At 42.8% G+C, this 24,726-nt stretch overlaps 1 protein-coding gene across 1 annotated transcript in view; it reads right to left on the minus strand.

Annotated features, from left to right (window-relative positions):
- The window catches only part of PXT1 (peroxisomal testis enriched protein 1), a 58,592-nt gene that overhangs the window by 18,613 nt on the left and 15,253 nt on the right, over positions 1-24,726 (minus strand). The window contains exon 3 of the mRNA XM_010389688.1: positions 17,205-17,382. Within this exon, the coding sequence (XP_010387990.1) occupies positions 17,205-17,256 (52 nt within the window). The 5' untranslated portion in view covers positions 17,257-17,382. The remainder of the gene's footprint in view (positions 1-17,204; positions 17,383-24,726) is intronic.

A 24,726-nucleotide genomic window follows, 5' to 3' on the forward strand; every position in this document is an offset into this window, starting at 1 on the left:
GAGACGCACCCTTGACTGGAAGTCTGATGGGGACCAACTGCACCACTTGGTGCCCCCAGCTCACTGTACCCAGCACAGAGTTCAGGCAAATAAAACAAAAGAAAAGAGAATTCAGACCAGGCAAGGTAGCTCAGGCCTGTAACCCTAGCACTTTGAGAAGTTGAAGTGGGTGGATCACTTGAGGCCAGGAGTCTGGGGCCAGCCTGGGCAACATGGCGAAACCGTGTCTCTAGAAAAAATACAAAAAAGTAGCCAGGTGTGGTGGTGTGTGCCTGTAGTCTCAGCTACTCAGGAGGCTGAGGTGGGAAGATCACTTGAGTCTAGAAGTTTGAGGCTGCAGTGAGCCATAACTGTGCCACTACATTCTAGCCTGGGTGACAGAGCAAGACCCCGTCTGGAAGGAAGAAAGGAAAGAAGGAAGGAAGGAAGGAGAGAGAGACAGAGAGAGAGAGAAAAGAAAAGGAAAGAAAGAAAGAAGAAAGAGAAAGAGAGAAAGAAAGAGACAGAGAGAAAGAGAGGAGAAAAAAGAAAGAAAGAAAGAAAGAAAGAAAGAAAGAAAGAAAGAAAGAAAGAAAGAAAGAAAGAAAGAAAGAAAGAAAGAAAGAAAGAGAAAGGAAAGAAAAGAAAAGAAAAGAAAGAAGAAAGCAAGCAGGCAGGCGGGGGGGCGGTGAGGGGGCACGCAGTGGCTCATGCCTGTAATCCCAGCACTTTGGGGGGCCAAGGCGGGTGTATCACTTGAGGTCGGGAGTTCGAGACCAGCCTGACCAACATGGAAAACCCCTGTCTCTACTAAAAATACAAAATCAGCCGGGCGTGGTGGTCCATGCCTATAATCCCAGCTACTCGGGAGGCTGAGGCAGGAGAATAGCTTGAACCCAGGAGGCAGAGGTTGCGGTGAGCCGAGAATGAGCCATTGCACTCCAGCCTGGGCAACTAGAGTGAAATTCAAAATAAAAGAAGAAGAAGAAGAAAGAGAATAAAGAGAGAAGGAGAGAAAGAAAGAAGGAAGGCAGGAAGGCAGAAAGAGAGAAAGAGAGAGAGGAAGAGAGGAAGGGAGGAAGGGAGGAAGAGAGGAAGGGAGAAAGAAAGAAAGAGGAAGGGGGAGGAAGGGAAAGACAGGAAGAAAGAAAAAAGGAAGAAGGCAAGAAGAAAGAAAAAGAAAAGGAACGAAGGAAGCAAGGAAGGAAGGAAGAACGGAAGGAAGGAAGGAAGGAAGGAAGGAAGGAAGGAAGGAAGGAAGGAAGGAAGGAAGGAAGGAAGGAATCCAGGCTATTCTTTAATGGAAGAGGTCAAACCCTGTGGTGAAAGCAGAAGCTTCTTTATGGATGTTGGCGCCTCAAATTAAAGGTCTCTTTGTTCTGGCATTTGGGGACGTGGAGCTAGAAACTAACTCATCTCCCTAAATCCCAGACAACTCAAAACCCTCCTATGCACTATTTGAGCCTCCATTAGAGAGAGTCCTGGAGAGGCACTCAGCTATAGTGGTAGAATTTTGAAGCCAGAAAACTTGGGTTCAAATATAAAATCTGCCACATATTAACTATGTAACCTGCCACAAGTTATCCATTCTGTCCATGCCTCAGTTTCTTCATTTGTAAAACGGCAATAGTAATGTATTATTTCATTCATTCTAAGATTTTTGATACATGCATAATCAGTATGTGTCTTATAACCTTATAAAGGCACATCATACTTCAACAGCATTATTTACCTTTTTAGTAGTAAACAAAATAATGGTTCATCTTACAATTGATGGAATAGTAAACTTAATGAAATACCATGGCCAGGCACAGTGGCTTAATGCCTGTAATCCCAAAACTTTGGGATGCCAAGGTGGGTGGATCACCGGAGGTCAGGAGTTTGAGACCAGCCTGGCCAACATAGGGAAACCCCGTCTGTACTAAAAATACAAAAATTAGCCAGGCATTGTGGCACGCACCTGTAATCCCAGCTACTTGGGAAGCTGACGCAGGAGAATTGCTTGAACCCAGGAGGTAGAGGTTGCGGTGAGTCAAGATCCCACCACTGCACTCCAGCCTGGGCAACAAGAGTGAAACTCCATCTCAAAAAAAAAAAAAGAAAAGAAAAGACCATAGTAACTACCTCATAGAGGAGTTGTTGAGATGACTTAATAAGTTAATATATTTAACTTACACAGAACAGTGCCTAGAACGCAGGTAAACACTGTATAAATGTTAGTTATTACTACCCACCTGGGGGAACAGTTCTCACATAACAGCAGAAAAAACCCACACTAGCTACCCACTGTATCTTTCACTAAAATAACAAAGAATTACCTGCAAGGTGGCTCATGCCTGTAACCCGAGCACTTTGGGAGGCGAAGGCAGGAGGATCACTTGAGGCCAAGAGTTCAAAAGCAACCTGGGTAACATACTGAGACCCCATCTCTACAAAATAAAAACAAACAAACAAAAAATTAGCCAGACATGGTGATGTGTGTCTGTAGTCCCACCTACTCAGAGGCCGAGGTGAGAAGGTCATTTGAGCCCAAGATGTTGAGGTTGCACTGAGCCAAGATCTTGCCACTGCTCTCCAGCCTGGGTAACAGAGTAAGACCTTGCCAAAAAAATAAATACCAGATAAACAAAACGGTAATCCTGAAGAAAACACATAATTCAGTGAACAGAAAATAATGTTTGCAAATTCTAATGTATGTGTTTAGAGAGGTTTTTAAAAATAAGAGTGGAGCCAGGCTCAGTGGCTTATGCCTGTAGTCCCCGCACTTTGGGAGGCCAAGGCGGGAGGATCGCCTGAGGTCAGGAGTTCGAGACCAGCCTGGCCAACATGGTGAAACCCCATCTCTACTAAAAACAGAAAAATTGCTGGGTGCGGTGGCTCACACCTGTAATCCCAGCACTTTGGGAGGCCGAGGTGGGTGAATCACCTGAGGTTGGGAGTTCAAGACCAGCCTGACCAACATGGAGAAACCCTGTCTCTACTAAAAATACAAAATTAGCCAGGCATGGTGGCGCATGCCTGTAATCCCAGCTACTCAGGAGGCTGAGGCAGGAGAATCGCTTGAACCCGGGAGGCAGAGGTTGCGGTGAGCCGAGTCGCGCCATTGCACTCCAGCCCGGGCAAAAAGAGCGAGACTCCGTCTCAGAAAAAAAACAAAAAACCAAACCAGAAAAACTAGCCAGGAGTGCACCTGTAATCCTAGCTACTCGGGAGGCTAAGGCAGGAGAATCGCTTGAACCCAGCAGGTGGAGGTTGCAGTGAGCTGAGATCCCACCACTGCACTCCAGCCTGGGTGACAGAGCAAGACTCCGTCTCAAAACTAAAAACAAAAATAAAAAAATAGGCCGGTCACGGTGGTTCACGCCTGTCATCCTAGCACTTTGGGAGGCCAAGGCGGGCGGATCACGAGGTCAAGAAATCCAGACCATCATGGCTAACATGGTGAAATCCCGTCTCTACGAAAAATGCAAAATTTACCTGGGTGTGGTGGTGCGTGCCTATAGTCCTAGCTACTAGGAAGGCTGAGGCAGAGGAATCGCTTGAACCTGGGAGGCAGAGGTTGCAGTGAGCCGAGATCGTGCCACTGCATTCCAGCCTCGTGACAGAGCGAGACTCCGTCTCAAAAAAAAAAAAAAAAGAGACTCTTGAAATCCTGGGTTCAAGCGATCCTCTTATCTTGGCCTCCCAAAGTGCTGGGATTACAGGCATGAGCCACTGCACCTGGCCTGTTTAGAGAGAGACTTAAGACAATATTACGTTCATAAAACAAAAGAGAATGCTATGAAAAAAGAAGATTCCTAGAGCAAAATCTTTCAGATTTCAAAAATATGATTGCCAAAATTAAAAATACAATTGATAGCCTGAAAAAAGTTAAGTCAAGGAAATCTCAGTGAAAAAAAAAAAAAATCAGAAGTTGAAAAACATGAGAGAAAAGATAGGCAATACAGAGGAACAACATGGAAGGACCGGCATCTGATTAATAGGAATTCCAGGAAGAGTGAAACAGGAGGAAATAAACCAACAACGCAAAACAGCTTCCCAGACCTAAAGGGCACAAATATTCATATTAGAAAATCCTACCGAGTTCTCAGGACAGCAAATGGGGAAATAAAAACCTCACCCTTTGAACATATTGAAATTTCAAAACACCAAGGATAAATATAAGGAGACTCTTTAAAGCATTTGAGGAGAAACAGGAATTCATTCGGCAACAGACTTCCCATCGACAACAATGGATACTAGAAAATAGTGGGAGAAATTTTTTAATGCCCTCAAAGGTTTTATAAAAAATTATTTTCAATCTAGAATTCTATGCCCAGCTAAACTGTCAATAATATGTGAGAGGTGGGGCCAGGCACAGTGGCTCACCGTAATCCCAACACTTTGAGAGTCTGAGATGAGTGGGCTGCTTGAGCCCAGGATTTTGAGACCAGTCTGGGCAATATAGTGAGACTCCGATCGGTACAAAAAATTTAAAAATTAGTCATATGTAGTGGCATGAGCCTGCAGTCCTTGATACTCAAGAGGCTGAGACAGAAGGATAGGTTTTCAAGCTAAAGATCACTTCACTGCACTCCAGCCTGGGAAACAGGGTGAGATCTTGTCTCTAAAAACATAAAAATAAAAATAAAAAACATGTGAGAATTGAATGAAGACATTTGCACACATGCAAGGACTCAGGAATTTTTCTCCCATACGCCATTTGTTAGGAATTCTCTTGAGGAAGTATTCCAGTAAAACACAATAAATAGAGTAAGACTAAGTTAAGAAAGAAAAAGCCACAAGATTTAACAAAAGGTGGGTCCAACTATGCGTACGGAAGTCCCAGGATCTCAATGGTGCAATGTGCCTAGAGAGTAACCAGATTGGAGTAAGAGAACTACTCTCAAAGGGAAGTTCCCAGTGGAAAGGGAGACTTGGTGGAAGTGATTGTATGGTTTAGAACCTGGGGAAGTTTGAGGATGTAATAATTACAAATCACATGGATGAGAGGAGGAAAGGAAATGAGAAAGTCCGGAAAACAATAAAATATCATATAGGAAGCTTATAGTCCAAATATGAAGCAAATTAAAATGTGGCTGAAGTTTAAACTGAAGGGATTGTTTTATACTTCCTTCCAAAAAGATATTCCTACGTGTTAAACCTGGCAGCACTTTATCTGTATAACTAGGCATAATTTTAGGTGATTTTTCTCAAGGTAAAGTCATTCCAGGACATAGAGTCTTCACTGCTGGTAGCCACCACCCCCAAGTCCCAGACTGTTAAAAGGAATTTCAAGAAAGTATTTGAACATTACCTTTGGAATGTTGACACAATGTGGAAAAAAATGAGGTTGAAAGTACTGGAAGTCTTGGCCTCTCCACATTCTGGGCCATCTGCTGAAGATTGGAAAATATATGTCTCCCTTTCTCAGAGACAAACCACCTCACCAGAACTGAAGGCTTCATGTCAAACTCAAAGTGACCTCTTCTTTTAGTTGAGGAAAGTGGTTTCTTTTATGAGGATTTTAGAGCATTAGCTAGTGCTTTAAATTCAATCGCTTTGAAGTTGCAAATATTTCAAGTACAAAATCAATAGTTATGGCACCATCTCAAAAGGCATGTCCTTTCATAATCAAACTTATTACAGTTAAAAGTTTAATTCTTAACAATCTTTGTCCTGAATAATAATTTCAAAAGAATTTGCTTAAATTTAGCAGGCCTACAAATCAGTCTCAGGAAGGCTCAAAGTCTCTTGCCAAGGACAAACTGATCCTTTAAAAAGAATTGCTGGCCAGGCGTGGTGGCTCACGCTTGTAATCCCAGCACTTTGAGAGGCTGAGGCAGATGGATCATCTGAGGTCAGGAGTTCGAGACCAGCCTGGCCAACATGGTGAAACCTCGTCTCTACTAAAAATACAAAAATTAGTCAGGCATGGTAGCATGTGCCTGTAATCCCAGCTACTAAGGGGTGCTGAGGTAGAAGAATTGCTTGAACCTGGGAGGTGGAGGCTACAGTGAACTGAGATCGCACCAACTGCACTGCAGCCTTGGCAACATAGTTAGACTGTGTCTCAAAAATAAATAAATAAATAAATAAATAAATAAATAAATAAATAAATAAAATAAAACAAAAAGAATTGCTGGTATAACCCAGGCTCTAAGTATCAGAAAAGAGAACTGGTCTTGCAGTAGGGATGAATGGAAATTTTCATGACAGTGAGCATGAATTTGAGTTACCAAACAGGACTTGGCATCAATATGTGTAGACTGCTCTTCTAAAGTGTCCTGATGAAGGAATGAGAGAATTGGCAGTAGCTGAGGAGGAGGTGTGTTGCAGGAACTTTCTTAGTTGAGTCTTGAGCAGGTTTGCAGATTGAGGAGAGGAATTAGATCAGGAGCAACAGAAAATGGGAGATACAGTAGGGCAAATTGTTGAGGTGAAGTCCCAGAAGTTAAGGAGGAATGTGAATGCAAATATGAGGATTAGTTTTAAACAGGAGGAGGGTTCCTCCTTCCTTTGAGACAGGACAGGAGATAAGATATGATGCTCATTTAAGGAAGTCTGGAAGAAGTGAGGAAGATTCAGGTATTTACCCTTGATGACATCAATTTTGTATATGAAACAGGAGACTGGTCCATCTGCTAAGAAGGAAAGAGATCCTGAAGTGTTTGAAGTTAGTCACTACCAGAAATTTAAAAAGTGGCAGGGCAGGGTGGCTCATGTCTGTAATCCCAGCACTTTGGGAAGCTGAGGCAGGAGCATCACTTGAGCCCAAGAATTTGAAACCAGCCTGGGCAATATAGACCAAGACCCTGTCTCTAACAAAAAAAAAAAAAAAGAAAGAAAGAAAAATAGCCAGGTGTGATGGAGTGCACCTGTGGTCCTAACTACTCAGAAGGCTGAAGTGGGGGGATCGCTTGAGCCCAGGAGCTGGGGGCTGCAGTGAGCTATGATCGCGCGACTGCACTCCTGCCTGGACAACAGACAAAGACCCAGACCCTATCTCTAAAAAGAAGAAATAAACAGAAATGGAAAAAAGAAAACTGACAAGACCCAAAGACCACCCTTATTCCTCCCCAAAACAGAGAAGAGAAAAATATGTATTTGACCTTGATGTGCATTATCTTTTCATCTGGCAAGGGTCCTAAACTTGTACCTAAAGAAAAAAAATTAATGCTATCCTTCTGTAGAAAATGGTGCAAGTTCTGTCTCAACCACTTTCTGACTTCCTGTTCTTAGATAAGCCTCAACTTCTCCGTGCCTCAGTTTCCCCATTTTTAAAAAGGGACCTTCTGATCATTATGACAATTAAACAATGATGTTCATAAAGTACTTACTGTACAATAAATCCTGTATTATATAAATGTCAGCTACTATCATTAGACCTGGTAATAGACACTATATAGATACTATAATGTAAACCAAGTTTATTGGTTTGTAACTTTAAGAAACAACTTATGGATAGCATGGAAGAGCTGATTGTGGCTGGAGGTCAGAATGCAAATGTTAACAACTTCAAAAATGTAAGAATTAAAAAATATAGGGAGCAAATAGCAGGCTCCAGAAGACTGGGTGAGAAGACATGGAAGTTAGTGTCTTCATCTTACAAAATAAGAGTTCATGTGATATTGCTGAAAATGGATCGAATAAGAAATAGGAGTGCAAATTATTTAAGTTTATGAAGACAACAGAAAGAAGTATTAAAATAATTTAACGGCCAGGCACAGTGGCTTGCGCCTGTTATCCCAGCACTTTGGGAGACCAAGGCGGGCAGATCACCTGAGGTCAGGAGTTCGAGACCAGCCTGGCCAACATGGTGAAACCCCATCTCTACTAAAAATACAAAAATTAGCCGGCGTGGTGGTGGGCACCTATAATCCCAGCTACTCGGGAGGCTGAGGCAGGAAAATCGCTTGAACCAGGGAGGCAGAGGTTGCAGTGAACCAAGATTGCGCCACGGCACTCCAGCCTGGGCAACAGAGCAAGACTTCGTCTCAAAATAATAATAATAATTTAACATCAAATATGAGAAAAAGGAGGGTGCGGTATGAGCTAAACCTCATCTGTCATGTCAAGGAGTCAATGGATGATATGAATTTGATTAACCAAGAGATAGCAGGCCAGGCATGGTGGCTCACTCCTGCAATCCCAGCACTTCGGGAAACAGTGGCAGGAGGATCACTTGAGCCCAGGAGTTTCAGACTAGCCTGGGCAACATAGTGAGACTTCATCTCTAAAAAAAAAAAAAAAAAAAAAATCAAAAACTTAGCCAGGCATGGTGGTGCATGCCTGCAGTCCCAGCTACTCGGGAGGCTGAGGTGGGAGGATCACTTGAGCCCAGGAGGTCAAGGCTGCAGTGAGCTGAGATTGCACTAATGCACTCTAGCCAGGGAGACACAGTGAGATCCTGTTTCAAAAAAAAAAAAAAGAAAGTAAAGAAAAGAAAAGAAAAAAGAAAGAGAGGAATAAATGTAAAGGCACATTATTTAGAACACTGGTTCAGAATGCTGGCTGCACAAGACAATCAGCTTGGAGGCTTAAAAAGTAATTTTGTTAGTCTGGGAATGAGACTACACATAGGTTTTTTGTTGTTGTTGTTGTTTGTTTTTTAAGCTCCCCAGATGATTCTAACACGCACCCAGGGATAAGAATCATGGATCTAGAAAACCGGAAAACATGACCAATTAAGGAATTTCACTTCTAGTAAAGGAATGGTGGGATGGGGTGGAGGTGTAAAGGACAGGCTGGATACTGACTTTGTATTCATTCATTCATTCAACAAATAGAGGGCTTTCTATGTGCCAGGCACTGGTCCAAGTCCCTTTTCACCATATGCTCTCTGTACTAGTTGATCTGTTTCCGTGAACCTGAGTTGCTTTGATTTTAAAATTAATGCAACAGGCCGGGCGCGGTGGCTCAAGCCTGTAATCCCAGCACTTTGGGAGGCCGAGACAGGCGGATCACGAGGTCAGGAGATCAAGACCATCCTGGCTAACACGGTGAAACCCCGTCTCTACTAAAAAATACAAAAAACTAGCCGGGCGAGGTGGCGGGCGCCTATGGTTCCAGCTACTCGGGAGGCTGAGGCAGGAGAATGGCAGAATGGTGTAAACCCGGGAGGCGGAGCTTGCAGTGAGCTGAGATCCAGCCACTGCACTCCAGCCTGGGCGACAGAGCGAGACTCCGTCTCAAAAAAAAAAAAAAAAAAAAATTAATGCAACAAATATACAGCATCATTATACAAATCCACACTTTTAAACACATTGGGCAACTAGTGAGAACCACTTCTGCTGAGTGGAAAAGGCAGCCACCTACACAGAGTGATAGAGATTGAAAAAAAAAAATCACCTTTCACCATGCGCAGCCAGGCTGCAAGCTGACTGGGAGAAGACAAAGGGAAGAGTGCCTAAGAGCACTGGAGAGTACCCACTCACTTCCACCATTACACTCCCACTCTTCTCTAGAGGCCACTGAGCCACAGCTGCCAGCTGGGTTCGAAGATCTCTGACAGTAATGGTCCCCAAAACTCCAGGACCCTATGATAGAGTAAAGAGTGGCAGAGGGAAGATAGTGTGGGGCAGGGAGGGCCAGGGCATTAATTCACTTCAGCCAAGGGTAAGTCCCTAAATCGGTGGCTTACAGCCTTCTGATCAAAATTGCAACCCTATTGCCTGTCATTTCAGTTTTCTATAAAATTGTATCTTGAAACATAACACATACTCCTGAGATCCTCACTTCAAACCATTTTGAAATAACACCCTAATGATTAGTTGACAATCACCTGAAAAAAAAGTGAGGATATCAATGAGGGTCGAGAGCTCACCCAGGAGAGAAGGTGCTCACACAGGAATCAACTGGGAAGACTGAACAAATTTCACCTACTTCCAAATGGGCTAGGCCTGCCTGTGCCAATCAAAAGCATATTGATTTGTAACTATTAGTTTAACAGAATAACTAACTAATCATAACTATCACTTGAGAAATACAAACTCTAATATCTGCATCAGGAAAGTGAAATACAAGTTGGGTAAGTTTCAATAATGGACACTGGGAGAAATGAAGGAGCTACAAGGAAACCAACAAGCCTCGGGCAGCTCAGTGATCAGGGCAGTCAGGTAGGCAAAGAGGCAGAGGAGGAAGGAGACAGGAAGGAAAGCAGTGAGTGTGCCAAAAGCAAGAGGTGTATTTTGCATGTTGAAACTTGACATAGTGATTATTTATATTTTGTGCCTGTCTAAACAATAGTTAGAGGGCATGTATCTATTTCATAACTCTAAGACCTAGCTCAGTGCCCTATACATAGGAAGTACTCCATAGATATTTGTTGATTAGGTTAGAGTTGGATGAAAAAGGCCAGCTACTCGGTAACTTTATCTAAAACCAGCACTACCTTTCCATTTGTCTTGAAGTCAGCTCTCCTGTCATTTAAAGTTGTAAAACAGCAACAATAATGCACATTCATATATTTAAAGCTCTTGGTTTAGAACCAGGTGAAATATTTGGCCTTTGATCAACAATGGTCCCCAAATCTCCAAGACCCTACAACAGAGTCAAGAGTGGGAGGGAGAAGATAGTGTGGGAAGAAAGAGCCAGGGTCTCAATGCATTGATTCACCTCAGCCCAAGGGTAAGCTCCTAAGTAGGTGGGTTTAGGGCTAGGCTTTTCACTGTACATCTTTTCATTTATTTATTTTTCTAAACAAGAAAATCTAGTTTTTAAGCAAACACTTATATAGCACTTACAATATGTCAGCCACTGTTGTAAAAGCTTAGAGATACTCTCACAATTGCTGGTGGGAGTTTAGATTGGTACAACCTGTGTAGGGAGCAATGCTATCTATTGAATTTTACAAACAGAAATATGTTTAAGGTTATCTGTTACAACATTGGTTTCAATATTAAGTAATTGGAAACAGCCCAAGTGTAAGTCAATAGGGAACAGTTTAAATAAATTATGGTATATCCACACAATGGAATACTATGCCACTGTAAAAAAACAATGAGGAAGTTATTTAAGCATTAATGCAGAAGGATCTCCAAATCATATTAAGTGACAAAGCAAGTAAGAATTGTGTGTTTAATACGATACTTTTCATCCAAAAATAGGAACAAAAATCCATATTCACAATTGTCCATGTTTGCATAAAGAAATTCTGGAAAGATACCTGAGAATCTAAGAACAATAGTTGCCTAAGATAGGGAACTAGGGGAGTGAGAACTGAGCAGATGGGGGACAAGAATGAAAGAGACAGTCTTTGCTGTATGCCTTTTCATATTTTTTATTTTTCTAGCCACGAAAATATATTTTTAAGAAACATATAGCACTTACAATGTGGTATGAAATTAAAATCGGTAAGTCACTTATTAATTAATACTTATTCAAAATTTGAATTTAGAAGTATCTCAGGGCCAGGCGCGGTGACTCACACCTGTAATTCCAGCACTTTGGGAGTCCAAGGCGGGTAGATCACCTGAGGTCTGGAGTTTGAGAACAGCCTGGCCAACATGGTGAAACCCCATCTCTACTAAAAATACAAAAAAATTAGCTGGACATGGTGGTGTGTGCCTGTAATCCCAGCTACTGGGAAGGTTGAGGCAAGAGGATCCCTTGAACCCGGGAGGTGGAGGTTGCAGCGAGCTGAGATTGTGCAACTGTGCTCCAGCTTGAGCAACAGATAGAGACTCTGTCTCAAAAAAAAGTACCTCGCAAGTGTCATATTGTGGTTATGCAGAAAAATATCCTTGTTCTTAGAATAAAGCAAATGGGGCAAAATTAAACAACAACAACAACAACAACAACAACAAAAACCAACAAGGCCAGGTGTGGCTGATGTCTGTAATCCCAACATTTTGGGATGACAAGGCAGGATCACTTGAGCCCAGGAGTTAAGATGAGTCTGGGCAACAAAGTGAGATGCTATCTCTATAAAAAACAAAAAATTAGCTGGGCCCAGTGATGCATGCCTATGGTCCCAGCTACTTGGGAGGCTGAGGCAGGAAGACCACTTGAGCCCAGGAGTTCCAGGCTGCCATGAGCTGTGATTGCACTACTGCACTTCAGTCTGAGCAACTGAGTAAGACCCTGTCTCAAAAAAAGCAAAACAAAACAAAACTGACTAATCTGTGGGAAGGGTTTATGAATAACCATATAGTTAATTTTGCCACTTTTCTGTAGATTTAAAATTTCCAAGACAAATATTAGGGGAGAAAAAGTATCTCAGGAAAGTTCTTAAAACTTAAATAGAACTTTTTAGTTTCTACAGACTTATAAAAATATTTTAGACAGTGTGTTTTGCTACATTGCCCAGGCTGATCTCAAACTCCTGGGCTCAAGCAATCCTCCCGTCTCAGCCTCTGGAGTAGCTGGGATTTCAGAGGCAAGCCACTGCACTAGTTTGTTTTCTACAAACTCTTTAGACTGTTTTTCAAGGCCCTTGGAATGTATTTCAACCGACTGGTCCAACCTCCTTACTATTCTTTTAGAACCTTATGCTCTAACTAAATTGTATCTTTATCTGACCAAATCTTACCTCAATGATTTTTGAAAATTACTTTCGCTAAGATGTCTTTTTTGAGTCTTCCAAAATCATGTGATCTCTCACTACTTTGTCTATAGCACTTTTGGTTCTATTGGGATATATCATATCCTACGATTTGTTACAGTCATTGTATATTTTTCTTATACAAAACAACAGATAATGCATATTAGACTGTATATTAATATGTATTGTATATTAAATGTATATTGATATATTAGATATGTATACTTACCTATTGGGTAACACTGTCTTTAACAATCATTGTAGGTTACAACCAGGCACTCCCTAAGAACTTGGAATTAAGAGAACAAATGTCTTCTGAGAACTGAGGGGCAAGATGAATGTATGTATAGTGGAAATGGGTGAGGTGGGCAGTCATTGGAAGGGGAGAGGCTCCCAGTGCTCCCTTGTGCAAGCTGCTCCCTCTGTCTGCAACCTCCATCCCCCTTAACCCCTTCAGGTCTCATGTCAGGGGTTGCATCTTGAGGCAAGCCTTCTTTGATCTCCCTGCTAGGTCAAATCCCCCATTATGGCATCTAGACCTCTCCTTAGCACTTACCACATTGTATTTAACATTGATACGTGCAATTAACTACTGTCTGCTTCCTTTACCAGACCATATGCTCCATGATTGAAGGAACTGGTACTGTTTTTATTTATCATTGTCATCTCAGTACCTAGCACAGTGCCTGGAATATAGTAGGTCCTAGTATTTCTGGAATGAACGAATTAAAAAAGAAAATGTTTATCTAGAGGAGGAAGGGTTGGTAAGCCTTCGAAGCAAAAAATTTAAAAAAGCAAAAGTAAGCAAAGCATCCAAGCACTCTTAAAGAGAAAAATAAGTTAAATTGAACTCTACTGAATTCTACAATTATATTTCCCATTTATACTACTTACACACACATGCACACACATTTATTTAGTCCTTTCCTTTCCGTAATTATTACACTTCTGGCCCTTGTTAAATCATTCCATTCCCGCACAGCAATGGTGCGCAGGGCCTCCTTTTGCTTTTACTCATCTTTGTTTCCCTAGGAGTTTCTAATTTCCCTTAAATGATGTGTATCAGGATGGTTGCTCCGGATTTCCCACGACGCTCAACTCTTCTAAGAAAAAGTGGCTTTGAATTCCCCAGACAAAAATTATGTATTTTCCCCCCGAAGAGTTAGGTTTGTATGTGTAGAGCGCCCCCAAAGAGATAAATCTTGGCTTCAGCGAGTCACATTCCTGCCAATGAAAGCCTGTGATTTCCATTTTCAGTCTGTCTGTGTCACAGCCCCGGAGAGAAGCCACTGAGGGGAGAGGTGGACCTCCTCAATCTTTCGCTTCCTCAGTAAGAGTTTTCCTCTGGACAGTACTCAGGCATTGTCTCAGGCTCCCCGCCAGAGAGCGCCCCCAGGTCCTCCGAGCGACCTCGCGCACCCGTGAGATCCCCACTCCCGCCCTCCGCTTTCTGTGAAGGAAAAAGCGCGCGCGGACGAGCAGGTTAGGCGATAGAGGTCACGTGGGCCAGCTGTGGCCAATGGGGAAGGCGCATGGTGGCGCGGCCGACGGCGGCGCGCGCGTAGCTCGCCTCGGGCTACTGGCGGGAGCTGGAGTCAGGAAGGCGCGGTACCGAATTACGGGCACTAGCGTTATTCTATTCGTCCTTGGTTACTCTGTCTGGCGTTCTCGACGCCGTAATAACAAGTTCGCTCCCCCTCATTCCGCACATCCCTCATTTCTTCAGTGGAATCATAAAGATGAAGGGGAGAAATGCGCTGCTGCCTGAACAGAAAGGCAACCTAGGTCTCCTGGGCCAGAAGTGGAAGGACATGGGAGGCATCTCTTTATTGGGAGATCTCTGGTTTCTAATTGTTTGGGAGGCATTGAAAGCACATTGGTGGCTCACCAGACTACCAGTCACTAATAAGATTTGACATATAACTCGCGTATGGTAAAACGAGAGTTCTAGGTATGAAAACAAGCATGTACTTTAGCTAGTGGGTTGTTACTCTATAAATCAAGGGCAGCAGCGTTAGTAACTCTTCACCTGCGTCTTCTTTTGGAGTGAAACTGTAATTAGAAAAGCATTTGAGGCAAAAGTAGCAACGCTCACAGAACACCTCGGAAGACAGCGATCAGCTTCACAAGGAATCTGAGGATCAGGAGGTGGAGTGTGAAAACATACTGGAAAGGGTTTACAATAAAATATAAAATCTTAGAATAGTGGCGACGATTGCACAACTTGGTGAGTATACTAAAACCCTCTGTACTGTGTACTTTAAAAGGGTGAACTTTATGTTAAGTGAATTACGTCTTAAAAATAAATACAAGTGGCCGGGCGCGGTGGTTCAAGCCTGTAATCCCAGCACTTTGGGAGGCCGAGACGGGCGGATCACGAGGTCAGGAGATCGAGACCATCCTGGCTAACCTGGTGAAACCCCGTCTCTACTAAAAAATACAAAAAACTAGACGGGCGAGGTGGCAGGCGCCTGTAGTCCCAGCTACTCGGGAGGCTGAGGCAGGAGAATGGCGTAAACCCGGGAGGAGGAGCTTGCAGTGAGCCGAGATCGCGCCACTGCACTCCAGCCTGGGCGACAGAGCGAGACTCCGTCTCAAAAAAATAAATAAATAAAATGCAAAAATAAATAAATACAAGTTCCTAGAACGTGTTCATCATAGGTGACACAATCTCAGACTTTGGGGAATAATTGTTGACAACGGAATTAACAAATGAAGATTCGGGCGGGGCGTGGTGGCTCAAGCCTGTAATCCCAGCACTTTGGGAGGCCAAGGCGGGCGGATCACGAGGTCAGGAGATCGAGACCATCCTGGCTAACACGGTGAAACCCCGTCTCTACTAAAAATACAAAAACTAGCCTGGCGTGGTGGCGGGTTCCTGTAGTCCCAGCTACTTGGGAGGCTGAGGCAGGAGAATGGCGTGAACCCGGGAGGCGGAGCTTACAGTGAGCTGAGATCGCGCCACTGCACTCCAGCCTGGGCGACAGAGCGAGACTCCGTCTCAAAAAAAAAAAAAAAAAAAAGAAGAAGATTCAAAATTTCAGTCAATTCAGTGCTTTCTAAAAAATGGATACCAGGCTGGGCGCGGTGGCTCACGCCTGTAATCCCAGCACTTTGGGAGGCCGAGGCCGGCGGATCACTTGAGGTCAGGAGTCCAGCCTTGGCCAACATGGTGGAAACCCCCGGTTCTACTAAAAATATAAAAATTAGCCCAGCGTAGTGTCGGACGCCTGTAATCCCAGCTACTTGGGAGGCTGAGGCAGAAGAATCACTTGAATCCGGGAGGCGGAGGTTGCAGTGAACCGAGACTGTACCATTGCACTCCAACCTGGGCGACAAAGTGAGATTCTGTCTCAAAAAACAAAACAAAACAAAAACAAAAACAAAAAAACGTATTTGGTGTGGTGGCAAGCAACTATCAGGATGCTTGAAATTTCCACTTTCTCAGGAGGCATGTAATTATTTTAAAATTAGATATTAGGTTGAAGTTAATGTTCATAATCCCTCTCGGGTAGCTAGCACATTTTTTATCTAAGAGTCTGAAACCTCATAAATTTACCTAACACTGCCCTTTAATGCCCTTCAAAACATAAAACTTTACTTTTCCAGCATTCTGGGACATTTAGGAATCACATTTTTGCAACGTAAAATTTCAAATTTATCTTTCCTTCATGTTCTCTCTTCTAGTGGCAAAATCAAGAAGAAATCCAATCTGAATGTTCCCTACCTTAACAATACAGACACTATCAGGTCCAATTTAAAGACTAATTTCTAGCCGGGCGCGGTGGCTCAAGCCTGTAATCCCAGCACTTTGGGAGGCCGAGACGGGCGGATCACGATGTCAGGAGATCGAGACCATCCTGGCTAACACGGTGAAACCCCGTCTCTACTAAAAATACAAAAAAAAAAACTAGCCGGGCGAGGTGGCGGGCGCCTGTAGTCCCAGCTACTCGGGAGGCTGAGGCAGGAGAATGGCATGAACCCGGGAGGCGGAGCTTGCAGTGAGCTGAGATCTGGCCACTGCACTCCAGCCTGGGCGACAGAGCGAGACTCCGTCTCAAAAAAAAAAAAAAAAAAAAAAAAAAAAGACTAATTTCTATTAAAAGATAAATTTGATCTATTTTTAGCCCATTTGGGATTACCTTAATTGGTCGTCACAGCAATGATTCAGGGCTAATAGAAACCAAAGAGATTTAGTACCATGAAGCAAAGTCACTTTTATATTTTTGCCACCTAAGAACCGGGATGAATAGATTTTCTTATAGTTCATATTTAAATAATATACTTAATGTGATTCAGGCGCAGTGACTCACGCCTGTAATTCTAGCACTTTGGGAGGCCTATGAGGGGGGATCAGTTGAGGTCAGGGGTTCAAGACCAGCCTGGCCAACATGGTGAAACCCTGTCTCTACTAAAAATATGAAAAAATTAGCCAGGCGTGGTGGCGGGCGCCTGCAATCCCAGCTACACGGGAGGCTGAGGCAGGAGAATCACTTAAACCCAGGAGCCAGAGGTTGCAGAGAACTGAGATCGCACCACTGCACTCCAGCCTGGGCGACAGAGTGAGACTCCATCTCAAACAAATAATAATAATAAAATAAATAAATATATATATATAATGTCCAATTTTATGGTCTTAATATCAAGAAAAACACATGCTAAGTAAACTATTTATCTTAGTTTAATCCAAATAAGATCTTACCTGGGTTCCTTGACATTGCTGGAACTGGCTGGGAGCTGACAAGTTGGGTCATGTATGCCTTCTGAAAACTGTATTTTACCCACAGTGATTTGCAACAATTTGTTACTTTGGGAGGTGGATTGAGAACTTCTTTAGTTTCATAAACAATGCCATCATGTTTTTTCTTCTTGTTTTTTCCCTGTTGAAAAACATATTTTCAAAAGCTTTCCCCCATTTCTCAGTTAAATATTTGGTATTTTGGATAAATATTAATGTTTTAACAATATCAGCAGCATTTATTCCACATATAAGAGAGTTATGGATTAGAGTAGAAGCTGGACCAGAGTGATCCCTAAGGTCTTTTTCAATTTAGTTAAACATCTTTCTAGGCTGCTCCATCCTTATCACCTATTACACCTGCCTGCATCCTTATCTCCCGTTAGTCTTTCTTCTCTCTCTCTCTCTTTTTTTCTTAGATGGAGTTTCGCTCTTGTTGCCCAGGCTGGAGTGCCATGGCGCCATCTCGGCTCACTGTTACCTTTGCCTCCTGGGTTCAAGCAATTCTCCTGCCTCAGTCTCCTGAGCAACTGGGATTACAGGCATGTGCCACCACGCCTGGCTAATTTTGTATTTTTAGTAGAGACAGGGTTTCACCATGTTGGCCAGGCTGGTCTCAAACTCCTGACCTCAGGTGATCTGCCCGCCTCAGCCTCCCAAAGTGTTGGGATTACAGGCGTGAGCCACGGCGCCTGGCCTTTTTTCTTTTCAAGAGCCACATTCTATCAAGGGAAGTTGTAAATTGGTACACTGAGAAAAAAAGAGAAAAATTGGTATAGCCAAAATAAAGTAGATCAAAACCTAGAGAGGTGGAGAGGGGTGGAGATGGAATACAACACACTCTTTGTCCTATTTCCTTGTGGGTGTGTGTGTTTCCTCCCCAAAATAATTCTCATAGCCCTCTTTGATCCTTCATACACACACATTCTGTCTCTGCAGACACTTATATGAAGATTACTCTTCTGCCCCCTTTCCCTTTTCCCCTCCAATATTGTAGAATAAATCCAAATGAGATGAAGAATTGCATTAAGACTTTTTTTTTTTTTTTTGAGACGGAGTCTTGTTCTGTTGCCCAGGCTGGAGTGCACATCTCGGCTCACTGCAATCTCACCCTCTCAGGTTCAAGCGATTCTGCTGCCTCATCCTCCTGAGTAGCTGGGATTACAGGTGTGTGCCACCATGCCCAGCTAATTTTTATATTTTTAGTAGAGACGGGGTTTCACCATGTTGGCCAGGCTGGTCTTGAACTCCTGACCTCGTGATCTGCCCGCCTCGGCCTCCCAAAGTGCTGAGATTACAGGCGTGAGTCACCATACCTGGCCGCATTATGACTTTTGTTGTCTTCCTGGGCATTTAATTCTTTTGACTTGAAGGGTGGCCACAGGGTTCAAAACTTTCTATTCTACCTCCTAAATCTACCTGCTATTCTAACTTCTAAATCTAAGTTACTGCAAAGGGAAAGAATGGATAAGACCACAAGGAGCTGCTGAGATAATAGAGGCAGACTTCAGGAGCCTTACATCAGTGCTGTCTAATACAAATAAGTGAACCACATATATGGTTTTAAGTTTTCTAGTAGCTACATTTAATAAGTAAAAAGAAGTGAGTGAAATTAATTTTAATGATATATTTTATTTAATATATCCCCAAATAAATCCAAATATTGTCATTTCAACATGTAATCAATATAAAAAATTAATGAATTATTTTACATTCTTATTAATTTAAGTCTTCAAAATCTGGTATGCATTTTGCACTTACAGCACATCTCAATTCAGACTAGCCACATTTTGGGTACTCGGAAGCCACATGCAGTCAGTGGCTACTGTACTGTACTTTACCGGACAGCCAGCCATACAAACCAAGGGGAGAAAGACTGTCAAATAGAATCGTGACTCATCGTTTTTCAAATGTACCACATTTTCCAGTGTAGAATGCTACCTCAATATATTGCTTAAGTTTGTAGTTCAGGCCAGACTGGGGGACAGAGAGCTGAGAAATGAGTTGTTGTGGGTTTCTGGGCATTTTTAGTGCCTTGGGCAGCCTGGCATTTTAACTGGACTCATTAGGCAAACTTCTGACCCTAATTTGATTTGTCAAGTAAGACATGCTGTTCAGCTCATGTGTCAGAGCCAGATCAGACCTGGATGAACTGATAAAAGCATTAAAATTCCTGGCTGGGTGCGGTGGCTCACGCCTGTAATTCAGCACTTTGGGAGGCCGAGGCGGGCGGATCATGAGGTCAGAAGATCAAGACCATCCTGGCTAACATGGTGAAACTCCGTCTCTACTAAAACTTCAAAAAATTAGCCGGTGTGATGGCACGCGCCTGTAGTCCCAGCTATTCAGTAGGCTGAGGCAGGAGAATGGCTTGAACCCTAGAGGCGGAGGTTGCAGTGAGCTGAGATTGTGCCACTGCACTCCAGCCTGGGCAACAGAGCGAGACTCAAAAAAAAAAAAAAAAACTGTTCCTAAATGAGCAAAGTTGATAATCAAGATGCAGCTACCAGGCAAGGTTCTTACCTGAAAGAGCTGGCTGACAGCTTTACCCATCAGCCTATTGTGAAACTGTCATTTTGTACTAGTCATTCATGTAATATTGCTAGACAACTGAGAATAAAATATCTAACCACAGCCTTTTAAACTATCAAGAATGTTGGATTTTGTTTTTCCCAAGTAGGTTTTTATTATAATTTCCCTCAAACAATACTGCAGTATGTTAATAGGTATTTATTGAAAATAATTAATGCTAATTATATTTTTCATCTAAAACCTTTTTTTTTTTTTTGAAACGGAGTCTCTCGCTCTGTCACCCAGGCTATAGTGCAGTGGTGCCGCCAAGCCCAGCTAATTTCTGTATTTTTAGTAGAGATGGAGTTTCACCAAGTTGGCCAGGCAGGTCTCAAACTCCCGACCTCAGATGATCCATCTGCCTCGGCCTCCCAAAGTGTTGGGATTACACGCATGAGCCACCGTGCACAGCCGAAAACTTATTTTAAAATATATGTCAGGACCAGAAGCAGTGTGGCTTATGCCTGGAATCCCAATACTTTGGGAGGCCGAAGTGGGCTGATCGCTTGAGCTCAGGAGTTTGAGAATAGCCTGGGCAACATGGTGAGATCTGGTCTCTACAAAAAAATACAAAAATTAGCCTAGTGGTGGCACACATCTGTAATCCCAGCTACTCGGGAAGCTGAGTGGGAGAATCACTTGAGTCTGGAAAATTGAGGCTGCAATGAGTCATGTTTACACTACTGCATTCCAGCCTGGGGTACAAAGTGAGACCTTGCCCCCGCCCCCCAAAAAAAGAAAGAAAAAATATATACATATATATGTACATAAATGTCAGAAAAACACTATGCTGTTTCATGTAACTGTTAGTATAACTGGATAATTACCAGGCCAGGCACAGTGGCTCCCCCTTGTAAACCCAGCACTTTGGGAGGAAGAGGCAGGTGGGTCAATTGAGGTCAGGAGTTCCAGAACAGCCTGGCCAACATGGTGAAACCCTGTCTCTACTAAAAATACAAAAAGTAGCTGGGCCTGGTGGCACATGCCTGTAATCTCAGCTACTCAGGAGGCTGAGGCAGAAGAATAGCTTGAGCCTGGGAAGCAGAGGTTGCAGTGAGCCAAGATGGCACCACTGCACTCCAATCTGGGCAACAGAGTGAGACCTTGTCTCAAAAAAAAAAAAAAAAAAATTGCATAATTACCCTTAAGAAATGTTGGCCCTACCTAAAAATATTATATATAACCAGGAAATCTCAGAATTCATGAAAGCATGAGAATGTATCTGCACATGCTTCAGCAACCATTTAGTTGATGTATGTTGTCTATTTAATAATTACTGGTTTATGTTAGGTATCTTGTCTTATTATTATCTTCTTTTTCTTTACTTTCTTTTTTTTTTTTTTTTTTTTGAGATGGAGTTTCACTCCTTTTGCCCAGGCTGGAGTGCAATGGTGCAATCTCGGCTCACTGCAACCTCCACCTCCCAGGTTCAAGTGATTCTCCTGCCTCAGCCTCCTGTGTAGCTGGGATTACAGGTGCATGCCACCATGCCTGGCTAATTTTTTATTTTTTGTAGAGATGGGGTTTCACCATGTTGGCCAGGCTGGTTTCAAACTCCTGACCTCAAGTGATCCACCTGTCTCGGTCTCCCAAAGTGCTGGGATTACAGGCGTGAGCCACCATGCCGAGCCAAGTCTTATTATTTTGATATATATTTATGAAAGCTTTTACTTAATAAAATAATTTATTTTATCTTCTTTGTGGGTTGTTCTGATATAAAGCTTAAAATACATTAGAAGTAAAGCTTTTGGCCAGGCATGGTGGCTCACACCTGTAATCCCAGCACTTTGGGAGGCCCAGATGGGTGGATCACTTGAGATCAGGAGCTCGAGACCAGCCTGGCCAACATAGCAAAACCTTGTCTCTACTAAAATACAAAAATTAGCCAGGCATAGTGGCGCGTGACTGTAGTCCCAGCTACTTGGGAGGCTGAGGCAGGAAAATCACTTGAACCCAGGAAGCAGAGGTTGCAGTGGGGTGAGATTGCACCAATGCACTCCAGCCTGGGTGACAGAGCGACACTCCATCTCCAAAAAAAAAAGTAAATCTCCTATCATTTCTTTTGTCAGTTAATTATTAATTCATCTATGCATTCATATTTTACTGTCTATGTGTTGTAGGCTAAATAACAGCCTCACAAAATATCCACATCCTAATTCCCAGAACCTGTGAATATGTTACCCTACCTGGCAGAATGGACTCTGTAGATGTAATTATATTAAAGCTCTTGAGATGAAGAGATTATCCTGGATTAGCTGGGCCCAACCTAATCACATAATCCTTAGAAAGGGAGGCAAGAGGGCCAGATTCACAGAAAGAAATGTGACAATGGAAGCAGAGGTCAGAGTGACATGAGAAGAATCTATAACCCAAGGAATGCAGGCAGCCTCTAGAAGCTGAAAAAGATGAGATGGATTCTCTCCTAGAGCCTCCAGATGGAATGCAACCCTGCCAACTCATTTTAGACTTCTGACCCCTAGAACTGTAAGATAAATTTGTATTGTTTTAAGCCACTAAGTTTGTGGTCATTTGTTACAGCAACAGTAGAAAATTTATATACTATGTTAATCTCAGTGCATAATATTGTTAGTAAATTGTCATTTTATTTTATTTTTTATTTTTTGAGACAAAATCTTGCTCTGTCACCCAGGTTGAAGTCGCAATCTTGGCTCACTGCAACCTCCACCTCCCGGACCCAAGCAGTTCTCCTGCCACAGCCTCCTGTGTAGCTGGGATTACAGGCGTGAGCCACCATGCCTGGCCGTAAATTGTCATTTTAAAAGTGTTCATTGTAAGATAAATTTGAAAATGTAATTATGGAAACACTATACTATAAAATGGGCTCTTGTCCATAGCAATAAACAGATGATAATAATAACTAGGAATGCTGAACTCTAAATAATTACTTATTAGTGATGGCAACTGTAAATTAAGCTACAAATCTTTACAGCAATCAATATATGTTGGTTGACAATGAAAAATATATATTGATCTCCTACTGAATACCAGGCACTGCTCTGGACCCTGGGGATACAGCAGTGAACAAGACACACATGGTTCCTTTTCTTGTGGAGCTACAGTCTAGCAGAAGAAAGAGGCTATATTAGAGTCATGTTGGGTGTTACAAGAGTACATCGGCCCAGCATGGTGGCTCATGCCTATAATCCCAACACTTGGGAAGCTGAGGTGGGCTGATCACTTGAGATCAGGAGTTCAGGAACAGCCGGGGCAACATGATGAAACTGTGTCTCTACAAAAAATAGAAAAATTAGCTGGGTGTAGTGGCATGTGCCTGTGGTCCCAGCTACTCAGGAGGCTGAGGTGGAAGGATCACTTGAATTTGGGAGGCAGAGGTTGTAGTGAGCCATGATTGGGCTACTGCACTCCAGCCTGGGCAATAGAGTGAGACTCTGCCTAAAAAATAAATAAATAAATAAATAAAATAAACATATATATATGCCAGGCGTGGTGGCTCATGCCTGTAATCCTAGCACTTTGGGAGGCCGAGGTGAGGGTATCATTTGAGGTCAGGAGTTTGAGACCAGCCTGGTTAACATGGGAAAACCCCGTCTCTACTAAAAATACAAAATTTCCGGGCATAGTGGTGGGCACCTGTAATCACAGATACTCAGGGAGCTGAGGCGGGAGAATCGCTTGAACCTGGGAGACAGAGGTTGCAGTGAGCCGAGATAGTGCCACTGCACTCCAGCCTGGGCCACAGAGCAAGACTCGTCTCAACAAATTAAAATATAAAATATACATATATACACATACAGATAGATGGATAGATATAATATATCATGAGGGGTGGACCTAACCTAGTCTAGGTGATCAGGAAGGACTCATCTAGGAATGATGTTTAAGTTAGGACCTAAAATTTGACTTGGAATTAGCCTGGAGGGAGGATGAGCAAGGGAAAAAGAATGTCCGGGAGAGCTGAACACCAAATGCAAAAGTCCAAAGGTAGTAAATAATTCAAGGCATGTAAAGAACTAAAAATAAAAACAGAACTTTCAATTCAAAATAGCTGAGATATTCCCCACGCAACTCTCTCAAAAATAACAAGTGGGGGGAAACACCCAGAAACACTCATTTCATTTTTCTTGAACTGAGACTCACCTCAAACCACAATGCCTGAAAATAGAAAATGGACGGAGGCTATTAAAGGACTTAGCAGATCCAAGGAAGGTCAAGCCTAAGTGCTTAGAGAAGGAGAAACCAAGGAGAAGCAAGGCACGTCTCCCTGAGGAGCCCTGGAAAGACTCAGGTATCAGAAGCAGTGAAGTGCAGAGGGAAGTTAAAGGAAGGGAGATAGATGGGAGAAATGTAGTGCTTCAAAAAGGAGACTTGTTTGAAAATCTGTTTAAGAAGTAGTCAGGTCTCCCAGAGCCCCACCCTATCTAATGTAATCAAGCTATACTTTTACCTCCATAGGAAACGGGAAATGCCATCTCTGGAGAAAGTAAACTAAAGGAGTTATAGATAGTGGTACACTTGGCATAGATCAGAGTGGGAGTCAGACATATTACTGAAAAGAAAACACCCAGGCCTCTTCTCCTGCATAGATATAGAACTTCATAGCCAGCTTCTACTCTCTAGCAGGAAAAAAAAACAAAACAAAAAACGTACTTCTTAGGAGAAAAAAACCTGACATTTTGGGGGCTCCCATAGAAAAAGCCTCCAGTGAATTCTTTCAATTGATAAGATGCAAACATATACTTAGAATTTCCAATTAGCTTTTAGGACTTTATTCTTTTTTTTTTTTTTTTTTTTTTTTTGAGACGGAGTCTTGCTCTGCCACCCAGGCTGGAGTGCAGTGGCCGATCTCAGCTCACTGCAAGCTCCGCCTCCCGGGTTTACGCCATTCTCCTGCCTCAGCCTCCCGAGTAGCTGGGACTACAGGCGCCCGCCTCGT

The sequence above is a fragment of the Rhinopithecus roxellana genome, chromosome 4 (genome assembly GCF_007565055.1).
Source record: "Rhinopithecus roxellana isolate Shanxi Qingling chromosome 4, ASM756505v1, whole genome shotgun sequence".
In the NCBI taxonomy this organism is placed as follows: Eukaryota; Metazoa; Chordata; class Mammalia; order Primates; family Cercopithecidae; genus Rhinopithecus; species Rhinopithecus roxellana.